This window comes from Mesitornis unicolor, unplaced genomic scaffold (genome assembly GCF_000695765.1).
Source record: "Mesitornis unicolor isolate BGI_N332 unplaced genomic scaffold, ASM69576v1 scaffold5188, whole genome shotgun sequence".
Classification (NCBI taxonomy): Eukaryota; Metazoa; Chordata; class Aves; order Mesitornithiformes; family Mesitornithidae; genus Mesitornis; species Mesitornis unicolor.
The window spans coordinates 48,820-71,679 of NW_010203722.1; the positions used below are offsets into that span (position 1 = coordinate 48,820).

The 22,860-nt window shown below is 37.1% G+C and overlaps 1 protein-coding gene across 1 annotated transcript in view; it reads left to right on the top strand.

Annotated features, from left to right (window-relative positions):
• The window catches only part of LOC104545613 (triple functional domain protein-like), a gene marked incomplete at its 3' end in the record, with an annotated part of 50,414 nt that extends 29,368 nt beyond the window's left edge, over positions 1–21,046 (top strand). Inside the window, exons 8-11 of the mRNA XM_010190800.1 lie at positions 2,849–2,980; positions 7,020–7,250; positions 14,516–14,638; positions 20,855–21,046. Coding sequence (XP_010189102.1) covers positions 2,849–2,980; positions 7,020–7,250; positions 14,516–14,638; positions 20,855–21,046 — 678 coding nt within the window. The remainder of the gene's footprint in view (positions 1–2,848; positions 2,981–7,019; positions 7,251–14,515; positions 14,639–20,854) is intronic.
• Between the last annotated feature and the right edge of the window lie 1,814 nt (positions 21,047–22,860).

Below are 22,860 nucleotides of genomic sequence, written 5' to 3' on the forward strand. Positions count from 1 at the left end.
ATCTGAAGTTGTGGTGGGAGATGTTTACTTAATATCCCATAAGAGATTCCTCCTATATTAAACAAAAATTGTAGCTTTAGGCTTGTACCAATTATTTTAATTAAGTCATTAACCATGTGTAACTGCCAGAGAAGAGGTATATGTAGGGGAAATAGGAATAAATATCCCCAAGTTAATAGTCTTGATGGTGAAAGCATGCTTTCCACTCAAGGGAATTCAGTTCTGAAGGAGTTGCTATGTGTGTGCTGTTGAGTCACCCATTGATGTTATAGACTCTCTGCTCTCTACATCTCTGGTGAATTTGGAGAGCAGAGGTTCTTGGATGGTTACGACTGACTGAAGCTCTAGTGTGCTGTATGGATGCTGTCGATACATTTCTTTCCTTTTGCCTTGCTAAATCGGATCCAGGAAAAGGTCTCATGTCTGATATAATTTTAATTTGCAATAAATGAAGGAAGCACTTGGGAGTTGATGATTGCAGAAATAGAGGCAGCACACTTTATTTTAGAAAGTTTTTTTCCTGATTTCTACTACACAGATACTCAACTTCATAAATGTCCAAAATTAGCAATGTGAATGTATTAAGATGCAAATACACACTGCATTTCATTATGATTTTTTATATTTCATTATTTTTCTGTTAGACAGACTAAGGTAAAGTATATAAACTAATGCCACTATAGTAAGAATTTTTAGCATGTTTTACAGAAAAACCTCCCAAAAATGAGGGGAAGGATATGTTTTCTGGTATAAAAGTCACTAACCAGCTTGAAGCATTTGATAGACACAGTGTGGTACCTTATCAGTATTGATGCTTTTCTAAATACTTGGATTATTCAGTTTTACATTTAAGCACTGTCAGCCTACACGTAGGAGAGAGATGGTGAAATGTGAACAGATAGGAATACCTTGACTGAAGTGCTCTCTTTTTTCATAAGAAAATGATGTTCATCAGAAGTCAAGGGAGTAAATTCTGTGTGTGTGTTTGTGTGTGTGCTGGGCAACTGTGGTAAGGGTTGGTGTTACATTCTTCAGCACTCAATGTAAGTGTAGACAGGAAGAAAGAGAAGAATGAGAGAAAATAGTGCAGCATCTGCTGGGATTAATTTACTTTTTAATTGTTCCTTCTGCAGTTTTCATTTGGTGATTAACTGTGATGGATTGTCATAGTTGCTTTGTAAAATACCTGGCTGTGATATATTAGCTGTTTCATTAACAGCGGAGAGTGAGTTCAAGAAAAGAGGGTTTGGAATGAGAGGAATGACCTCTTTAAAGACTCTTGATGCTTGACCTACATAAAAAAGATGATTAAAGAATAAGCAGCCCAAGAAATAACACGCCCTTCTTGAATGCATGTGTTCCCTTGCAAGTGACAAGTAAGCGTTGCTGCCTACTGTCAGACACAGTGAAGACTGCACCCGGCTATCAGTGCCTGCTCACTGGTGCAAGAGGTGTAGCTCTGTGGAGCTACACATGGAGCTTCTTTTAATGTTCAGTGCTTAACATTAGAGATTTTTTAAATTGTCCCTTGATGAAGAAAGAATTAAATATCTTAATTTAAGTACTCTATAACCCTTTCTCCCAGCTCTCAAACAGTAATGAAGGAATAGAAATGGTTGGTGGATTACTTTTTCCTCAAAAGTAATGTGCTCCAGGAATTACAAGACTGATGATTAAATAGTTTGATCTCTTAAAACTTTTGAGACTTGAACTTGACATGAATAGAGGAGAAATTTAGTTTACAGTTAACACGTGTGCTTGGCTGAAACTCCTAGAAAAACAGGTTCTTTTTATCTCTTTCGTTTCCTAGCATAACATGGGTATAAAATTTGTGCCCCCTAGCTGTCAAAAATAAGTTGACAGAATTTCTGCTGTTCGTACAGCTACGATGGCAGTTTCTTGTCTGTCAAGACACCTTAAACTTCAAAGATAACTTAAATTGTCTGCAGAAGAGACTCTTGCAGTATCCTCAGTTTACCCTGTAAGGCTTGACTTGAGCTGCTGTGCTGACATAGCTGTGTGCTCAAAGTTCAGTGTTAGTCCTAAGAGACCCTCACTTAAGTTGTAAATCCCTTACATGCTTGCTGCTCTAGTAGTTTGCCAAATGCATTTAGTGTTTCTCTGCATGCAGAAGTTAGTGCTTTGGGGACTGAGGTGTGAATTTGCTGTGCACTAACACTGCTTTGCCTCCTGGATGATCTTGTTCCAGCAAGAGACAACTATGGAGTGTTTCAGTGAGCAATTTGAGTAGTTCACCAATAATTCTTTGTGTGCATGTGCACATACATGCAGAGTAACTTGGTTTTCTCTGAAGATTTAAAAAAGGTGGGGTCATACCTCATGATAAGATGAGTAACTGTACATGGAGTTGATGGGTAAGAGCTGACAGTCTGGACTTGAAAGTTGTAATGTGTTTTGCCTCTTTGTGTAGACAAGACCTTAATTGCACCTTTCATGCATCTAAAATAACAGATATGGGGTGAAGTAAAATTTTTCTTGCTGCAAAGTCAGGAAAAGGAGCAAGAGTAAAATTGAAGCATCAGTATTGGTTCTGAAAGCTGGCAACATGCAGCTAAGCCTGCCTGCCTGTGAATGGCTCAGAGTTCCATATAGCTAAGAGCGCAAGTATAGTATAGTCAATTTTTTTGTTTCTATTCTGATATAAACTTTGTTCTGGTCAGTGCAAAGAAAAAGACATTAAACATTTTTTCCTTAGAAAAGTCTTTTCAGTGGCTGTCACACAAATGCTAGTTCTTCTGTGTATTAGCAGTGTGCGTGTACTTATTGGTAGAACCCAAAATTAATGTTTTGTAATGTGTAATGGTAGAATGTTTTTTCCCTGTTGCAGTACATGAGCAATGTAGACTCATGGTGTAAAGCCTGTGGTGAGGTGGAGCTTCCCTCAGAACTGCAAGATTTAGAAGATGCTATCCATCATCATCAAGGGATATATGAGCATATTACCTTGGCTTACTCTGAGGTAGGTGTCTTGTCTGTTTCCTTAAGTTGCTGACTTGATAACATGGTGTAACGTTAAGGTTGGGTCATAAACTGGCATTGCTTGTTGCATAGTGCATTAGTTGGTAACTCAAGTGCCACACTTCTTTTTAAATTTAGTATACTGGACTTTGCTACTGTTGTTCCAAAGTTATGTTTTAAGTCTTCTCTTAATCTTCTGAAAGAAATTTAAAAGACAAAATGGGACCATGTGTGATACAAACAATCCATGTAGTGTACTAAGTATGTTTTAATTTACATTTGCATATTGCTACCTTTTAATAGCAGTATGATACTGTCGTTTAAACACTAGAAAGGAAGCTAGCTGGGTATTCCTTGGCAAAGTATTCCATTGGCATGGATTGCTGTAAGTGTGTTTTGGAAATCCATCTTTGAAATTGCCTCACAAGAAAAGGCTTAACTACCAAAGGATGTCACTTGACAAGCTGGAAGTTGTATACTTACTTCTGCCAACCTCAAAGACACTTCAGTGAGCCAGCGCGCCTACATAGTCCGCATTCGTAAGATCAGTGTATCCTGTGCTGCTGTTCTAACCTCAGATTCTGCACACAATGAAGTAACAGTATTTCTTAGTGTGTCTAATAGTTGTATTTAAAGCTAAAGATAAAATGCTTGTTCTGAAGGTGGCCTAGAAAGAGGTGACTAAAGTATCTACTGTTATTCTTCAAATGTTGAGTTCTCTCATGTGTTTTATTTAGCTGAATTGAGGAATCAAATGGGTACTGACTTCTCTAGTAGCTAACAGGTATCTTCTGTGTTTCCTGTTGAGCTTTATTGCTTTCTTTTTCCAGGGTTGTTCTCATCATAGGGTAAAACTATTTTTGCTGTTAAATTGGACTAATGTTATTCTGGATTAAACACAGCAGTTTTTGTTCTCATGAAAGTGGCATAAAATTATGCATTTGATTAAATAATGGTAAAAATTGATCAGTGGACACAAGATAGCTTAGGCCACAGCTTGCACCTTCTTTTAAAAGGAGGTCACATAGGATTGAGGTAATGGTTGTGATTTATACTTTACAATAAAGATAAAACTGCTTTCTGATGCACCAGCTCTATTATGGGCAACTGAATCATAAGTCTGGTCACATTTCATTTAGCAGTAAAGGAGAGTAAGATTAGTGCTGATGATCAGCCTTGTTGTTAGTATGTCTAAACTGGATTTTTTTTTAATACCTGCTGTCTTAGAGACTGCATAAACTTAATTACCATGAGTCAGGTGTCCAGAGTTCATGTGAGCTGTTGTTCTTTCGTGTAAAATACGCACTGATATCCCCATTCCTGATATATGTCACCTTGCTATGGCAACTGTTTTAATGACTTAGTGAAGCACAGCTTTGGTGATAAACCTTGTGACCTTACTACACATACCTGTTTTAACTTTCTCTTGAGAGCATGTTTTGTAGGAAGGCTTCTTCTCTTCATTCTAACCTCTCTTCATTTGGAGGATCCCTTTGTAAATACAAGGGACATAAACAGCACATTTGTAGTGGATTTATGTAAAGAGAAGCGATCTGGGTGCATGCTCCATGAGAGTGCAGCAAGAAATAAGAAGCCTAGGGCTGTCTAGAATAATGATTATAAAGCACTGAAGTTAAAGTAGTGGGAATTTTTTTTTATTTGGTTCTGTTTGTTTTGGATTGGTATTTTTGTCATCTTTTTTAATCAGGGATGTGACTGAATTAGAGCCTGCTGTTAAGTGTAAATAAGCACTGTGGATTACCATGTTAAATACTGCTTGCTTCCTAGTGATGCATAATGAAAATAAATTAGATGGGTAGATTATAGGATTGTTCTGGCAAATACCCTGAAAATTTATTTAAGATTTCAAAGCTGTAGCTTTTGACTTCGGGATAGCTAGAGATTTTAACAAAATCTTAATTGGTAGTGCTCAAAAACTAGAAACTAAAGGTGCCTTTCTTCTGATTTCAGGTCATTACTTTTCCCCATCTGGTGAAGCAATAGCTTTGTCTTTAGCAACCAGAATTGGTGCAGAAATCATAGTTGCATGCATGTACAAGCCATATTCCTCCTCTGTTCAAAGGTTTCATTTTGCCTTATTTAAACGCTCATTCCTTTTTGAAGATTAATGGAGTTGTCTTTCTGTGCAAAGATATTACAGAACTATTGCTTATCATTATTAGATGTATGACTTCATTTCTGTTACAGCACGGAGCTCCTTTCATTTTGTGATGAATGAACAGTGTAAGGAGAGAGAGAGAGAGGGGAACATTGTGGGAATTACAACACTTTGTCATTCAGTTTAGATTACAATGTCTTGACAACATGACTTGGTTGCAAAGTAGAAGACAGTAATTTTAAGAGAGTAAATGCTTTTAAGACTAGACAGTCTGATTTTACTGAGGATAATTACTGTATATTGCTAGAAAAGTAACTTACTGCCTTACAAGCTTAGATAACTGAAAATCCAATAGCTGTGCCTTAAATGAAGTTATATATATAAATGAAGTTATATATCTCACTAAAATCTTAAGGTAATCATGCTCTGGGAAGGAAGAAAACTTTACTGTGTTAACTCCAAAGAGGAAATGTGCATGATCATTTGTCTGTAAAGCTAATAAACTAATCACATCATGGGGCTGCCACAATTAATTATTTTTTTTTCCCCAAAAAAATGTCATGAACTCTGGATAGAAAATTGAAGTTCATTATCTTGAAATATTTGAAAGACTTGCTTTGGGTAAAGAAAAGAAAAAAATCGTCATTATAGTAACTACTATGGACTACATTATTTTCTGCCTGACTTGACTTTATAGGAATTACTTTTCCAAGTAAGCTTCATTCTCTGTTGTGATACTTATTACTAAAATGGAAAAGCTGAAATTCGAACTGAGAAATAAGCTCACTTGTAAACTAATTATTAGAAAATAATTTTCATTCAGATCTGTTTGACTACCGAATAGGAAATTTTACATGTGCCTGGATTTAGGGAAAGTTGTTGAAAATAACCACTAGAGGAAGGCCTTGACAAATTTTCTGTTTCTGTCATGGTGTTGATTTGAACGATTCAGACTATTGTTTGCACTCCAGTTTTGTGGTTTTGGATGAATTTTTCCTGCGTGGTAGATGACCTTTTAGGAAAGTTCTTTACAGATATCTGAATGTTACTGAATGGTGACAATTCTCTGAGCTCCGTGTGAAAGTGACAGAACTGTTAAATGGCAATGAAAAGTGTTTTCAACTGGCTTGGCAAATGCTAAACATTAACAGTGACCAGATAGGATTATTGCTTTTTAATTAGCATGCAAGGTAAATCTGAATATTTTTACTGTGGTTTGAATCAGTAATTTCTAATTGTTGTCTTCTCTGATGTTTCTTGTCAGCATCAGTTGTTAAAAGATCTTTTGGAAAAGAGTATTTTTCTGTGCTGCATGGAAAGGTTTAAAGTGATTTAATCAGGTTTAAGTTTGCCACAGCAGCAGTTTGCCTTTCGTTTACTGGTAACAGTAATAATTTAGAAGTTGTAAATCATGTCAGATCAAATCATGTCCTAATTTTATATCTGTTGGTCTAAAATGTATTAAACAAATTAATAATAACCTGTAGAAAGTAATCTTGTTCACCTTTACAGCAAATGAAAAGAGATGCTCCTGAAAGTATAATTCTAGGCAAATTTTAGATGCTTTGTTGACTAGAAAAAGAGCTGAAGAATATTTATTCTAAGTTACAATTGACCTGTTTTTTAAAAAAAAAAGATCACTTTGAAGGAAAAGTACTCTAAGGTAATAAAAAAATGGAAAGACAGACTTATTTAGAAGAGTGCTACTTAAAATTGTCATAGAGGGAGAATATACATTTATATAGATTTTTTTTTCCTCCTATTACAGCTGTATGTAATCATGCCTAGGATAAAAAAATCTTCATCACTACTCCCCAAGTTCTTAAAGACAACTAAAATGGGGAAAGGGGGTGGGGGATGAAATAATAGTCTAACAAGCTTTTGGCAAGACAAGGAATTCTTGGTTCTTTCTGGTGATCAGGTGAGCCAAGATGGAAAGTCACTGCTTGACAAACTTCAGAGACCTCTGACTCCTGGGAGTTCTGATTCCCTCACTGCTTCTGCCAACTACTCAAAAGCAGTTCATCATGTTCTGGATGTCATCCACGAAGTACTGCACCACCAGCGCCAACTGGAAAATATTTGGCAGCATCGAAAGGTCCGCTTGCACCAGCGACTTCAACTGTGTGTTTTTCAACAGGATGTTCAACAGGTAGGTTTTGTTTCATGTTCTCTAAATGCCTTTGTATTCTGCCAGCCTGTTACTTGAAGTTGGTTGCATTGACAGGTGGGTTTTGGTATCTGAACCTCATGTTCTTTCATTGAACAGTTGAACAGTTGCATGGGATTGAGTGACTGATTCCAAGTTCTTTGTATTATCAGAGTATATTGGCTCTTATGGGTAGAAATGATATCTGTGAGTTAGCTCTACTTCAATTTTTTTCCTTTTTAAAAAATTAATTTCTTTGAGTCAGGATGAAAAATATTTTTATTATAGACAGCTATTCTGAGCTTCTGCGGGAAGCTGATGTTCATATTCTAGGTAGAATTCTGGACTCGAAGTATTGGAAAGTCTTGTAGGAGTAACATGCAAAAAATTAAGTGTTAATTCAGTAACAAATTGTTAGTTTCAAATCCTCAGTGATATGTAATTGACTTGATGTTTATTTAAAACCTGAGAGTCATATACTAAAGAGGTATAAGAATTACAGACAAGATTATTTTCTGACAATGCCACTGTTCTTGAATTAATGGTTATTAGCTGCCCTATTTTTATTATTATGATGACGTCCATTAAAAGTTAGTAGTTAAGTACAGGCATTAATATCTCTGACATGGTTTTAGTGTTAAAAGGCAAAGCTGCACAGAATTCCTCTGTTGATGGGTTTTAATAAACGGAAAATGTTTGCCTTAGGCTACATTTGACAGATGCATTAGTAATTTATCCCTTAATAGCTGATCTTCATAAAAAAAGTAATGGGCAGTATTTGCTGATCATGTTCTTTTATTTCAGGGTAAGGTGCTCACAAAGCAAGAACTTCCCAGTGGGGTTTTTAGATAGGCAGTCATACGTTCTGGTCAAACTAATCTTGTTTCTTCCAAATTAGTTGCACTTCAAGCCAAATTTGTTGTACTTACCTGTTGCAAGAGTATGCTGGATGTGAGTAGTTGGGAGTGAAATATGTTGGTTTCAATCATTTACAGTTGTTGAAAAAGATATTTAATTCAGGCAGATGATGTAGAGAGTGAGCAGTCCTGTTAGCTCAACTTTCTTCTACATGCAGTGCCTATTCCTTGTGTAAGTTGTTTTCTTTAACTTTAAATCTACTTAAGCAGTACATTAAGTGTAAAATTATTAAAATGTTATTACTTAATTTTAATATAAAAAGAGGCATATATTGACAAGCAGGCAGTTATTCAACTTCTAATGATCAGATCTGATAAAGGATGCAGAAAGGCACGAAAAATGTTAGATGACCAAAAAAAGTAAACCAAAACAGAGTCAGTGTTACAAATAGTCAGGAAAGGCATAGAGAACCAACTTGAAAACACTGTTACTCCATTTTATAAATCCCGGAGGCTCTCCTTCATCAAGATTGCTTCATAAATAGTAGCTAGTCAGGAGGGTCCAGTGCTGGTACTTGCATGAGTGGTTTGTGAAGGGCACTTGTCGAAACTGGTGAGGCACAATCCACAAACAAATGCCCCTTAAACTTAAAAGGCTTCATAAGGAATCTTCAGAAACTGATATTAACACAGTGGTTTGCTTCTCAGAGGGAAAAATGCAGGTCCTCTCAGTGGTAGCCTAACGCCAACAAGTACAGATTGGATCCTGGAACTTTCTCCTTTAGTTTGAATTCAATTTAAGTAGGACCTACTTATGCAACCAAGGCCAAGTAATCCCCTGAGACTATTTGCCAGATACATAATTCAAGTTTCAGGCCTGTAGGCTAGGCTGCAGGCAGTTTGCTTTCTGGGGGAAGATGTTCGTTAAATCCTACAGAGAGTCTTATTGTGCTGTTCCTACTCCTTGCTTTTATTATCTTGAGAGTCACAAAATGTTTGTAGGAAATTCTCTTTTTTTGCTCCTTCCTAAGTCATGGCTCTCAGAATGGAGGAATTAGCTCTGAGACAGCTTTGTTCTTTGAAGCTGGCAAATAACCCTTCATTAGACTCAAGTAATTGTAGAGTCACTACAAGGTTCTTCAGCAAGAAGCTGGATTTTTCTTCTCTGTATGAGGCCTGCAAGCCCTTGGAACAGTAGCATTTAACTTCAAATCGTCACAAGTTTGAAAACAACAAAGTAGACAGCTTTACCTATTTTTATAACTTCCACTATCAAGAATGTGCTATCCAAATCTTGCGTGTGGATTGTGAGTATACCAGAAGTTTTCGGTATGAACCGATTGGCTCAAGATGCCTCTGGGCTCGTTATTCAGTACATACCCTACCTACTGGTTGGAGAAGTTTCTTCCGGTTTATGCCTCTAGTTTCTCTTTATGCTTTGCAAGGCAGATCTTGCATTAAGATACCAAGGTATCCTCTTGACAGTTTGAAGCTATGGCCTTTGGTGCTAATGCACGTCTTTACCAACCACTTCAGATTTCAAACTAGATCTTCTGTACAGAGATGTAGCCCCTGCCTGCCAAGTTCCTAAGCCTTTCCCTTAATACCCAGTAGTTATCACTGCCAGAGACTGGATTGTCCTTTGGTTTGTCCCTGTAATGGATGTTAACATCCATGTTAGAGGCTTCTGAGGTGTCGCATGTGGAAGTATAGCTCTTTGTTATGTTACTTTAACTTAGCTTTCAAGTATTGCTGTATTTTTGGCACTGCTTTATGAATCACAATTCATATTGTGATTCATATGTTCCTTGTCTTCATATGACTTTCAAATTTACAGCATAATCCACACTGAAATATAAAACAATGATAATTCAATGTCCATACCAGGCAAATTAATCTAATAGCCGAAGCAGATGCCTTAAGGATAATGGCAAGTATATAATGGTATTTCCCTGGAATAGCCTTGCTTGGGCAGATCATAGCTCCCTCAGCTTTGGAAATACATGAGGGAAAAAAAGTGAACTTGAATAATAAGGATCTTTTTTTCCAAAACAATCTTATCAGATGATGTAATTTATCTGAGAAATGTTAGCTCTTCAATAGAAAAATCATTGACACCATTCAGTGCATGAAATTGCTTGGTTTTGAGGTATCAGTTAAATTTATATCCAAGACAATTCTGGAGTGGTTTATGTAGAGCTCCAAAACAACTTTCTAAAATACTTTTGTTTTCATTTGCATATTCTCTCGGGCTTCTTCGTCTTTATTCAAACCTTTAAAAAAATCTATTAAGATTATCTAGCAAGATTTAGAAACTAGCATGAAAACTGATTTAATTATTGTCGGTAAAGTTAAATGTGGGGGTATTTTCATGTCAAAATAAACTAAGTGTAGCTCTCTTCCACTGTTTATAGTTAAACTGCACATAGTGGCAAGCAACCAAGTGCATTGTAAGCGAATCTGTAACTGTCCTTCAGCATGAGTCTGTGATTTCCTCCTCTTCCCTCTGCTGATGTAGTTTTCTGCTGAATTAATGAAATAAGTAAGTTCATAGTAGTGTTAAGTAAGTGAAAGAGCTGAGCTGGAGGAGGGAATTAGGCTGCATTGAGCTGGTATTTATTTTGTGTTACATCTACCTTAAAAAACTGTTTTGTTTGTTTGGGGTTTTTTTCTGCCTTGTATATTCAGTATTGGGAAAGTGTTTCTAGTGGAGCTTTTCAAATCAACAAAACCACTCTGGTCCTAGCTGTGTACCCCAAGATTCACCTGCTAATTTCTTGAAGCAAGTAATAAGGAAAGTAGCACATAAAATATTAAAAATAGTACATAAGATGTGAATTACAGCAAAACAAATTTAAAATGTGAAAACCTGCAACAGTCTTCAACTGAACTGAATTCTGAGTTTGACCTTAAGAAATAGAAACATGCCAGGTCAAGTAGTTCCTGGTTAGTTTGTATATTAACACCAAAAAAGAGGGTCTTTAATTTAATTAAAAAAAAAGTCAGGTCATTGGCTGTTGCAGTAAATTGTTGAAAGTGTTCCTTCTAATGTAAAACATGCTAATAAAAGTATAATTTTATGCTTAAGAATTAATGAGCTTACCAAGTTGATAATATACACCAGCCTTTCACCGAAGGAAAGGAGCTGGCTCGAACAGTTTTGATATGAAGCAATATAGCTGAATTGCAATAGCAACATGGAGTTGTGTTCTGCTAGGCCACAAAAGGTCAAAATTGAATGTAAAGATAATGTTTCTGGCAGAGTGATACTGCTGACACTTGTATGGTGAAGGTTTTGGGGCCTGAAAAGCACTCCTGATGGCTTCCATGCCAGAGATTAGTAAAATGTACTTGTAGTAGGGGTTGGTTTGTTTGTTTCTTTGTTTCAAAACTTACATTTATTAGGTCTTGCTGACTTTGAGTGTCTTCTTTCTCTGTCCTGGATAAATGTGCTGCTTCTCCTTCCTTGATCTGCTGGCCTTAAAAACTCTGTCCACGTTTTTGTTGTAACAGTCACTTGTTTCAGCCCTGACTAATGAAGGGTGGGCCAAGAATGCTTGCTACTTGCCCGGCATCAACATAATACTGATTTCACTGTGTGATTCCCTTGTGGCTTTTGAAGGCGGTTCCAGTGTAAAATGGTTCTTTCTGGGAGAGAGTATTTCCACATTTTTACTACCTGAAGGTTAGAAATGCAGAGATTTCCATCTTCCCCTTCTGAATGTTATGTCAGCACCAAGTAAGTAGTGGAGATCAAAAAAGTAGAAGTGTGGAAAGTAGCTAAAAGGGTGGGAAGTAAGGACTGGAATATAATGTGGAAAAGACTAGTGAAAACAAGCATGTTGAATCTGTTAAAGATCAGATTGTTTTTTTCTGCAATCAGCATATACAAACCTACATATTTTACAGCCATGAGCAAGGAATTTGTCAAGATGAAGCTATCTTTTCATAGCAGTTTCTTCTATCATATATTCAGTGTTGGTGCTAGAAAAATAAGCATTTTTCTAGATCCTGTACTGGGCATAAGGATGGTTCTGCTGAGACTGCAGTTACAGCTTAATTGAATCATTAAAGCAACTTGCTGTAATGGAGGATAATAAGAAACTGAAAAGTGTTGAGCCTCTTCAACTCCTATGTGTTACTGAACTACTGGAGTGAATTCCATGTGCTTTCAGTATTAGAAGAAGAGTCCTTAGTGAGTTGGTATGATGGTTTCTGTAGCTCTTACCTTTCCAAGGTAAAGGAAGAAAATGGCCAGTATCCGTGCCAGCTAATAGTATTGTCCTTTGGTCAAAGTGGTATGCAAAAGCTCTCACTGACAGGCAAGAGCATACCTTAACTTGGACTCTGCTTTTGCATGTTGGGAAAAACCCAAGTAGAGAGTACTTTCTCAGTTTTGTTAAGAATCAAGGTAAGAAGGATAAGTACTAATAAGAATTGTATTCAAACTGATTTCATTTAGAGGCAGCAGTGTTTCTCTAGTTGACTGTCATGATCTGTTTACTGGATTTCTATGACAGTTTCTTCTCTTGAGAAGTTACTGCGCATTATTTGAGCAAAAATTCTCCTTGGGCTGCTTTCTGCTTTTCATCCCGTGATTTCTGGGGCAGATTTTGTTGTTGATTTAATTTGTTAGTTTAAACTGTTAGTAGTCTCCAGAGTCCAGTCTAATTTTCTCATCCAAACATGTTTCTTTTTAGCTGTTTTTATAATGAGAAAAGCAGAGTAGTCTCCTGAAACTAGTCAAAAGCATTGGTAATGCAAACTTTACAGATAACTGAGGCCATGTTTGGCTCCTGACTCTACTTTCTCTGATCAATACTTTCCCTTGAAAGAAGCAAATGAAAACGTATATTGACTTAAAACACAATAATATTCTTTTGGCAATGCTTACTGGGAAAACCAAATGTTGCATAAGTTGAATTACATGCCATGAAGAATTAGTGAAGTGTGGCTGATTTGAGATGGCTGTATTATGTGGTGTGTTATGAGATTGATTGTTGTTTTAAAGATGTCCAGTAGGTGAGTTTTCAAACAAAATATGTAGCGGTCAAGATAAATGAGAAAATTGCACCAGATATTTTCATTGTCTACTAAAGAAGACATGGATGTTTTGTATGGGAATAGTGTGGGATTACACATTTATTGAATGTAGCCATGAATGGTGTTGCAGGAATGATTCTCAATCTGTTTGGAAGCAAAAAACTAACCAAACAAAAAAAATCCACTAAGTTACACTAAGTGTCAAATGGTTCAGTATAGGAAAAGGGGAAAAAAACGCTCATCCAAATTCAGGAATCAGAGTAAAGGACACTGTTAGATAAGAAGAGGTAAGGCACAGGTTTCTGGCAGGTGTATTCAAAGCAAAATAAAAAACTTCAGTTTTAAAGAAAAAAGAATGCTGGAGATGTTAGGTAAAGTATTCCGCACCACTACATAAATACTGTATAAAAATGGTTAGCTGACTTAAGAAAATTGCTTTTATTCAGTTGTCTTTAATTCTGAACAGCATTCCTGAACCTCTGAGTATCTTCCAAAGAATTAAATACCGTATGCATGCTAGTTAATAAATGAATGAATGAAGATATGGCTAAGATGTATTAGTTTGGAGAGAGACCAGATGTTTTTGTTCGTTTACTCATCAGAAACTTGGTATGTGTGCAGTAATATTTTGTGTTAACTGGCAGGAACTAATTACATTTTCAGTTTTTACTATTTAAAGCTGCCAGCCCAGTAATTGTGTTAGAAGCTTTAATGCCCTTTTGTTCATCACCTTTTCCAGTTATATCTATCTGATGTTTTGAGGAGATGCTGCTTCAGAATTGGTGCAGAATCCTTCATATGTTCTGAACGCAGACATTGTCATGCATCTCCTAACAATTTCAACTCAATTGTATTGTGTTAGTTAAGAATTCTACTACTGAATCTTTCTTCTTGACTTAATAATATGTAGCAGGAGAAGCGACTTCTCATCTAAAAGAAAAATTCACTCTGTTATTCACCAGCATTGTTTGGGAATGTGCAAACTCCATTAGTGTTACATTACAGAAAAATGTCAGCTGAAGGCATAAACAGATTACACAGAGACCCTCACAAGGGGTCTAGCCACTTGGATCATATTACTGTCAAATTGATGAATGTGGAGAAATGAGGTTGTCCTTGGTGTAAGCTTCAAAGTAAAAATATAGTCTTAAATCAAACAATTTAGCTAGTTTGAGCTAGTTATTGCCTTGAGAAAAGTTAATGAGATAATTAATGTCCTTCAATGGCAAGACGGTATTTTAATCCAACAGTATGGTTCCTTATAAGCAATCTCTTTACAGCTTCTTCGTTTCTTGTGTAGTTGTCTTTTTCTTGCAACATTCAGTACATTAACTCAGACTTTTTGTGTGTGTCTCTTCTGTACCACAGGTATTGGATTGGATTGAAAACCATGGAGAAGCTTTTCTTAGCAAACATACTGGAGTGGGAAAATCCCTGCATCGGGCTAGAGCTTTGCAGAAGCGCCATGAAGACTTTGAAGAGGTTGCACAGGTAAAAACAGTCGCATGAAGGACTATACATTTGTCAGGGAAATGTATGAAAAATTCCTATAGGGCTGGGCAGATGGAATTCCACTACAAACAATTCAGTTCCAAGAATGGGCTGTTTTGTTCCTGATGCAAGCTTTCTTTTTTTTTTAACATTTCTCCTGTGCACTCCAGCTTCATTAAGAAAAAGACAAACTTCCACAGCCCTACAGAGGGTGGGAGCCTTGAAGCCCAATAAAGTTGCTACTGCTGCTATTTTTATTATTACTATTTTTGAAAGCATGCTTTCAAATATTGAGTTGCAGAAGAATGAAAGTTCTCCTTTTGAAGTACCTTAATTCTGTGAGATTCTAGGATTTAAACTTTGTGCAGCGTTTAAAAGAGGATGGAGATTAATTGAAAGGCATCCTTTCTGACTTCAAGCTTGGGGAGCTCCTAAATCCCCACAGGAGTCTGATGGGGCAGAAGGGAGGGACTCCTAAGAAGCCAGGTGAGCCAGCAAACTGGCCAACCTGGCTTTGGGTTTTTTCTTTAAATAAAATTGCATTTGTATATGTTCTCCTGTTCTGAATCACTGATACCAATACTTCTTCCACAGGAAACTCTAGTTTTAGCCTTAAGTGGAACTGATTATGAACTTTTACACACACTTTTTTCTGAAAAAGAATCAAGCCAAAAGAAATAGAGATACTAAGGAATACAGGGAGCATGACAAGAGGAAGCTGGTTTGGGTGGCAGCCTTGAAAAGGGGGCATGAAGTGAAAAAAAACAAAACAAAAAACAACAAAAAACCCCAGACCATAAGAAGCTGAAGGCTAGAATCCTCCCCATTAGTAACATGCACTGTCTGTCCAGTCATAATGATTGATAAGAATAAACATGTCTAAGATTCATCACAAAAAAATCTCATTAAGGTAGGGTTGATGCAGTGGTCCTTCAGTCAAGACAGAAGGCACATTATTAGAAAATTCTGAAGTGACATGCAGGAGTTTAGCAATGACATCTACTGTGTCGGATGCATCAGAAGTGTGTCTACAGATTGCCTCTTTAATGGATGGTTAAGATCTTAATAAAATTTTATTGTAAACACAGCCTTAGAGCACTCCAGTGGCTGAGGACTTGAAATAGCATCAGAAAGCTTCCTCAATATTGATTTCTTACAAAGTTTTTCAAAATAGTAAGAGTTCTTAGTTTTGTATGTACACATTCTGGATTTTCCATATGCATGTCTAATAGTTCATTTTTAGTAAAATCTGTAATATTTTCCATGTGGAAATACTTATTTTTCTGCATCAGACAAGCAAGAATCTGTTTCTCTGAGACACTTAACAAAACCTGAATGATCTCATACTTAATACACTGTTATTTGAGCAAAGAAGTAAAAAATGTTTGAGTAACCAAAGGCAATGAAGTGTGTGTATAACTGCTATTGGGATGTAAACTATTAAAAAGACATCCTGTTAATTTGCATTATACTTTAAAGTAGAAAGCTATAAAGCAAATACTTAGCAAAAACTTCCTAAAACTGAATGTTACTAGAGTTTACAATGATCTCTTTAGGGGATGGGTGGAATTTCTATTTTTGGTGATACTGAAAACTTAGACTGATCAAAGGACTTAAATATACTACAGGGGACTATCTTCTACTGACAGAAGGATGGACAAAATGATCTAATTTTTTTTTGATGTCTAACTCTTGAATGTGTAGTGACTGCCAAGAGAGGCACACCCTCTGAGTTGTTCCTCTAACTTGCTCTAAAACTGAACATAAGCAGGCCCCAAAAGGCATTCCTTTTAGTGTTATAAGGAAGATTATGTTCAGCTGTAAGACTGCAATCTGCAGTCCCTGTGAAAACACAGATATATTTTAGTTGGTTTATTCTCTACCTACATTTCTCGTTGGTCCAGGTCTTTGTTGCATTTTGGGGATTTTGTTGTTGTATTTTGTTTTGTTGGTTTTGTTTGGGGTTTTTTGAGGGGCTGTGTGTGTTGGGGGTTTTTTTGGTGGTGTTTTTGGTTTGTTTTTGTTGTTGTTGTTGTTGTTGTTTTTTGTGGTGGTTTTTTTTTTTTAAACAGGACCATGGGCATAATCAGGGCTTTTCAGTCAGCTCTAGTCAGAAGTTGAGAGGAAGCAGTGTAAAATGAACTGTCAGTGACATGGCAATGTTTTATTAAATGCAGGGAGCCAACAGTAGTGTTGAAATGTTTCTGATCAAACCTGATTCCTGATTTTGAGAGGAACAAATTTTTTTTTCTTCCCTTTTGCTTCCTCCCTCATTCTTATTTATTGTGAATGAGGTGCCAGTTCCTCAGCAGCATTCAAAGAGATGTTAAAATAAGCTGTGTGTCGAATAGTAAAGATTTTCCAGAGTCAATGGGCTGTGGGCTTACAAATTGTTCACTTTAAAATTCCTGTGAAATGAAGACTTGTTTCTCTTTGTTTGGCATTTTTGTTACCCCTACAGAAACACTAGATAGTCAAAACTCAGCCAACTAATAATCCACCCTAAATTCTGATGTATTGATGTTTGTGCTACATATACACACTTTGACTTGCACTCACTATGGTAAAATAGCGTTGCTCTTTTCATGTGAAGCCTGCATAGTTCACTTTCTACTTAGTTAAAGTGTCAAGACTCCAAATTTTGACATAACTGATTCACTTATGGGTGCAGATTTTCAGTGCTAGAAGCACTGGATGCAGATCACTGGTATGGTTGTACTTCCGCATGTATTTTTGTATGAAATTCTAAGTCAGCATCTCCTGTTTCAACTGTGGTTGATGTCTGCTTTTTGACAGTAGTCTGCGCTCAAAAACATGAATGTGTATGGCAAGAATTAATTAGTGGGATCTTTACCACAGATAAGGTCTTTTCTCCACATGCAGACTGCATCTGAGTAAAGAACTCAAGTAGTCTTGGTGCAAGAAATGCACAGAAAGATTCTTCTAAATCTTATTTAAATATGCTTGTTACTTCCCTACTACCACCAGTTCCCACCTCCTTTAAGGTTATTTTTAAAAGTTTATGTATTAGAACTGATTCTTAACTTTACCCCTGAATGGGGTAAATACCTTAAACTAAAAATCCATGGCTTACAGTATCATGTGGCCATTACCAGATGCATAAAGAACAGGGACTGTATGCTTAAAAAATTACCTTTACTCTCCCAGTTGTCTGGGCCAATTTGATGCCTGGAACTAAAGGATGCATCAGAACCCATGTTTAGTAGTCACTGATGGGCTTTCCTTCTCTTAATTAGGCTGGCTACTTTTTGAACACATTCATGCTCTTGGAATGTATGCCAGATCCTGTGGCAACGAATTACGCAATTTAATTGCTTCTTAGATGAAAAGTATTTTTGCTTTTTCATTTTTGAGTGTGTTGTCTGATGCTTAAATGTGATAGCATCCACTGTATTTAACGAGTAATCTGTCTTAATTTTCTCTACCTTTAACGATTTGTGTACCTCTGTTAATCTCCCTGCATCTATGTGCGTGCCTCTCTTCCCCTTCCATTGTGCAATAAACTCCAGTTTGTATGAATACCTCCATTCACTTCTGTTGCGATGTTTATTGTCAGTAGCACTCATTTCTGCGCTAGTTTCCTAAATTCAACCTTTGACTTTACTGTGATGTGTCACTTCTTATGCTTTCTGAAAAGATGATGTTTGGTTTTTCTGAAGAGTATTTAGAGAAGGTTTCTCAACAGGAAGACTAGGAAAGCGATGGAATATGTTGTTGGGGAAGGTGGTAAACTCTCCATTAATGGAGAGTCTCTCAGCATTTTGGAGAAGAATGCCTATTAAAGACTCGACTATAGTTGATCATGCCTTGAGGCACAGAGGGATGGACTACAAGACTTCTTAAAGCTCCTACCAGGCTGATTCTTTTCCCCTGGGATTTGGGGACGGTGTGCTTAGTGGAGAAATTCTGAGGAAGTGTTAATCTGTTTCAAAACTCTGTTGAATTTGTCACTGTAAAGGCTCTTTTGTCAATGGCATAAGTAACTTAAAGGGAGAACTCATGCTCTTTCTGCCTAAATTTCTGTTTTCTAACTGGTGGCTGCCCCTTGAGACCAGCATTTTCAAAACCTTCACACTACTTTTTTTCCTCCAAGCATTGTTTAGAAGTAAGCAGAGAATTGGGAAAGGTGGTAGTTAGTACAGCACACCTATTTGCCGTGATTTCTATTCCAAAGGGCAGTTATTATCTACCAAGATAAATATTTATGCTATATTTCAGCTCTAATTGGAGGAGAAATTTTAGCAATAAGGCATGTGTCTGCTGTTATACTTGGAGAATTGCAACTCCTTTTGAAGCAGCGTTTAGGTTATGATCATTTCTAAGTAGAGGCAGTTCACCATCCAGTGTACAGAAAGAAAAGTCTGATGTGCCCGGGCCTGTGTTACGCAGAAGATAGTAGTGGAATTCACAAACAGTGCATCACATGTGCGATAAAGTTTTCATTAAAATGGGAAACTTCTGTTTCAGCCATCTGCAGCTGGGTGTGGCTCTCTGCGTTGATGAAGTAGTTGTTGTTTGAGGAGTGCCTTAGGGCTCTTCGGCCTTGCCCCTTGAACGCATGTGAGCTGTGACCGTGGAAGTCAAAACACCACAGATCAGAGTGTGTTATGGGCCAGCATGACCTGAGCCAGTCATCTGAAGTGTTGAGTACCGGAAAGGGTAGATTTATGTTAGTCTCTGCAGGCTTTCCCAGAGACGCTGGTGGGGATTTCTCAACCTCTCCGTGCAATTAAAAAGCTGAAGGTTAAGAAAGGGCTAAGATGCCATCATCAAAATCAAGGAACAGCATGGATGGAATTCCTTGCATAAATAGATCATAAAATAAATAAACGGGGAACTCCCCCCAGGTATTTGAAAGCTGCAGTGAGTCATGTAATCTGCCCTGGGCTTGCCTGGCCATTTTCTTGAGACCCTGGTGGAGAGCTCTTATTTCCTGCCCCCTTAGTTGAGTTTTAGGGCTGGGCTTGGACTTAACTTTTGTGGATATTAAAAAGTTAATTAGAGGTGTGGTACTATATTTATGGCAAAGAAAAGCACATTTGTATAGACTTAATTTATCTTGGCAAGCAGTTTTTACCTGAAGTAATTGAGATGGGGAGAAGGTGTAAGAGCAAGAGGGAAAAGAGAAAGGTGTAGTGTTTATTGTCAAGATTTTTTTCCTTATAGTCTGTGTTGCAGACTTATCAGGAGACCTGACGTGCTGACATAAGCAAAGCTTCTTTAGTGTAGACTTGGCTTCAGTGTGTTTTCTCCAGAGGTTATCATCCTTCTTTTGCTTTCTCAGTGAGTCTGTTTTGAGGACCATTCTGAGGCATGAAAACCCAAGGTTAGGCTCAAAAACAGCACCCAAATTATAGCAAATGTTTGGAATATGTCCTGTTTTGAATTAATAAGAAAGATACAGATACAGGATGCAAATTTTAAGCTGTAAGAGTTGTTAAGCATTTCTCTTCTCTGGACCATAGTGCTCTCAGCACATCAGCTACAGGACTTCTCCCATTCTTTTCTTTTTAATTAAAACAGTTCCCATTGTTTTCTGCTTTGACAAAGTCTCATAGGACTGCTTATCTGCATTTGTTGATCCTATGACATATTGGGGCACTATGCCACTCTGACACTCAGCCATAGCTGACTTCTAAATCTTCCTGTGTTGCTGCTGTTCCACAAATGATGACCTGCTTGACATGAGTTTTTGATAGCTTGCTTCTGTAAGGATGGAGCAAAATTAGATCCTTCTGTGCCTGGTCACTTTTCACCTTCCTGCGGGATGAGCGGATTTGATGTTAAGTGTCTCTACCAGCAGCAAGGACTTTCTCAGTCCTTTTTCCAGTATTGAAATAGGCCAGTTTGCAAGTAATTAGATGTTTAGGCTAATATATATTCTATTTGTGAATATAAAATATTAATTCCAATGAAGAATAAATAGACTCCTAAGATTTAGATTGAGGAGACATTTGAATAGACATAAATAAGGAGTTAAGGAATTAATTTATTCACAGTTCAATGAAAAAGTATCTAGAAATATAACAGAATCTTTAGTCATGTTATATCCTACTATCTTTTAAAAAGGGGAGAAAGAAAGATACATTCTAAGGGCCACTTTGTCCTTTTGTTTTCATTATTGAAGTGGCTTTAAAATATACTGACTGCATTTTCTTTCATTTAATCCTGTGAAATGAACTTATTCCTCTACAGAACACGTATACCAATGCAGATAAGCTCCTAGAAGCAGCTGAACAGCTTGCTCAGACTGGGGAGTGTGACCCAGAGGAGATTTATCAAGCTGCCCATCAGCTTGAAGACCGGATACAGGATTTTGTTAGGCGTGTGGAGCAACGCAAGATCCTGCTGGACATGTCTGTGTCCTTTCACACTCACGTTAAAGAGGTAAACTGCTGTTAAGTCATGGTCATAACTTTAAGCCTTAAAAACTGATATTGTGCCATGTTACTTTCATTGTTAGAACATTGCATAGGAAGTCATGAACCCTGGTTGTATGATGAGTTTTGCTTTGTAATTCATTACAGATTGGTGGCTGGTGTAGGGTGGTTTGTTTATGTGTTTTTAATTTATTTTTTAATTATTTGTACTTTCACAAGTAGCTTTTATCTCCTTTGTTGTGCAAGTACACATGCTTGTTCAGTCATGAGGAAGGGGGGAGGGTCGGGTCAGGGAACTGATACAGCTTAAAGATAGCATTGCATGGGTAGACACTGTGCACTCTTGTTTTGTGTTGTTTTTTCCAACCAGCTCTGCGGTGCAGTTAACTGAGTTGTCAGACACGTGGTTAAGACCGACATGGTTCAGGAGACTGAAACACATGGCAGAAGCACAAGGGTACTTAAGTCAACCCTGCTGCCCAGAGAGACTTTGTTTTCTTTTTCTGTTTTACACATTGTATTTTGATCTTGTATATTGACAGGTCCTCACAACCTAAAGAGCTTATCTGATAATGACAATGATTTGCTGCGTGTTTGCAAATTTTAGTCTCCTTCGAAGGTTCAGCTGACATACCAGGAAAAAGAAAATTCAGCCAAACACACATAACTTTCTGCCCCTATTAAGATCACAGACCATATGAATTTATAAGTTCATGGAAAAGGGTGGAATAGGCTAGAGCAAGAATAAGGACTGCTGTGCAGTGTTTTGGGTAAAGGTAGTGGCAAATTTTGATAACTGTAGATTACTTGTTTTCTGTTTAGAGCTCATGTTAAATCTTCCTACTGTTCAATCTAGGTGAAAATATGAAAGGCTTCTGGATCACAGCATGTCAGAGTATGGGTCTTCCTTTCACCCTACATCAAGAAATGGTCTGTTCAGTGGGGAAGTACAGTATTCAAAGTAGCTTCTTCAACAAAACCTTGTAGAGGATAAGGGTGGGAGTTTTTTGCATTTGAAACATCTGCTTTACACTTGAAACAAATGCACAAGGTCTTTGACAGAGGTCAGGATTGAATTACTTTCTAGCTCTAGACGTGTGTACATAGCTCCCCCATCCGTTTTCTGTTAGATGCTTCCTTGCTGATATTCTCCCAGGACTCTACTTGTTTAAACAAAACACAAATGCTGTATCGTAAGCTATTCCTATGGGGCAACTTTTTTGTTTCACTTTTCTCAGACACATAGTGTGTTCCATTACCTGTTGTTGAACACAGGAGCAGTCAGCTGTTGAAACGTGTTCATTCTTTTTATAGCTTCCTTCATTATCTGTTTTTCTTAGCATCAAGAAGAGCATCTGGAACAGTTGGCTGTAGTGATGAAAGACGCGTACTGTAAAAGGATATGCAAGGAAAGGGCTTTAAAAAAAAATCCAAAAAACTGAAAGGCAGACTGATCTGTGAGTCACTGTTGAGTGATTCTGGGACGCTAATCCAGATGTGCTGGAATGTTGCCACAGTTTCCCTTCATAATAATGTTTTATTGCAAAAAAAAGATATGCTGTATCTTGATTTATTTCTTTGGGAAAATGGATATTTTTGTCACCCTGTAAGTGCACACAGCTGTTACTATGGCAGCCTCTTTGCAGTCTGGACTTTGGAGAAAAGGTACTGTGGCTGATGTATGTGTGTTGATTTTTTTTTTCTTTTTATCATGTGGCTAACTTCTATACCTAATAAAGGAAGGAAAATTAAAAAGAGTACTTATTTATGTAAGCAATGTTATATTTTTATTTATTATTATTATTATTCTATTTATTATTT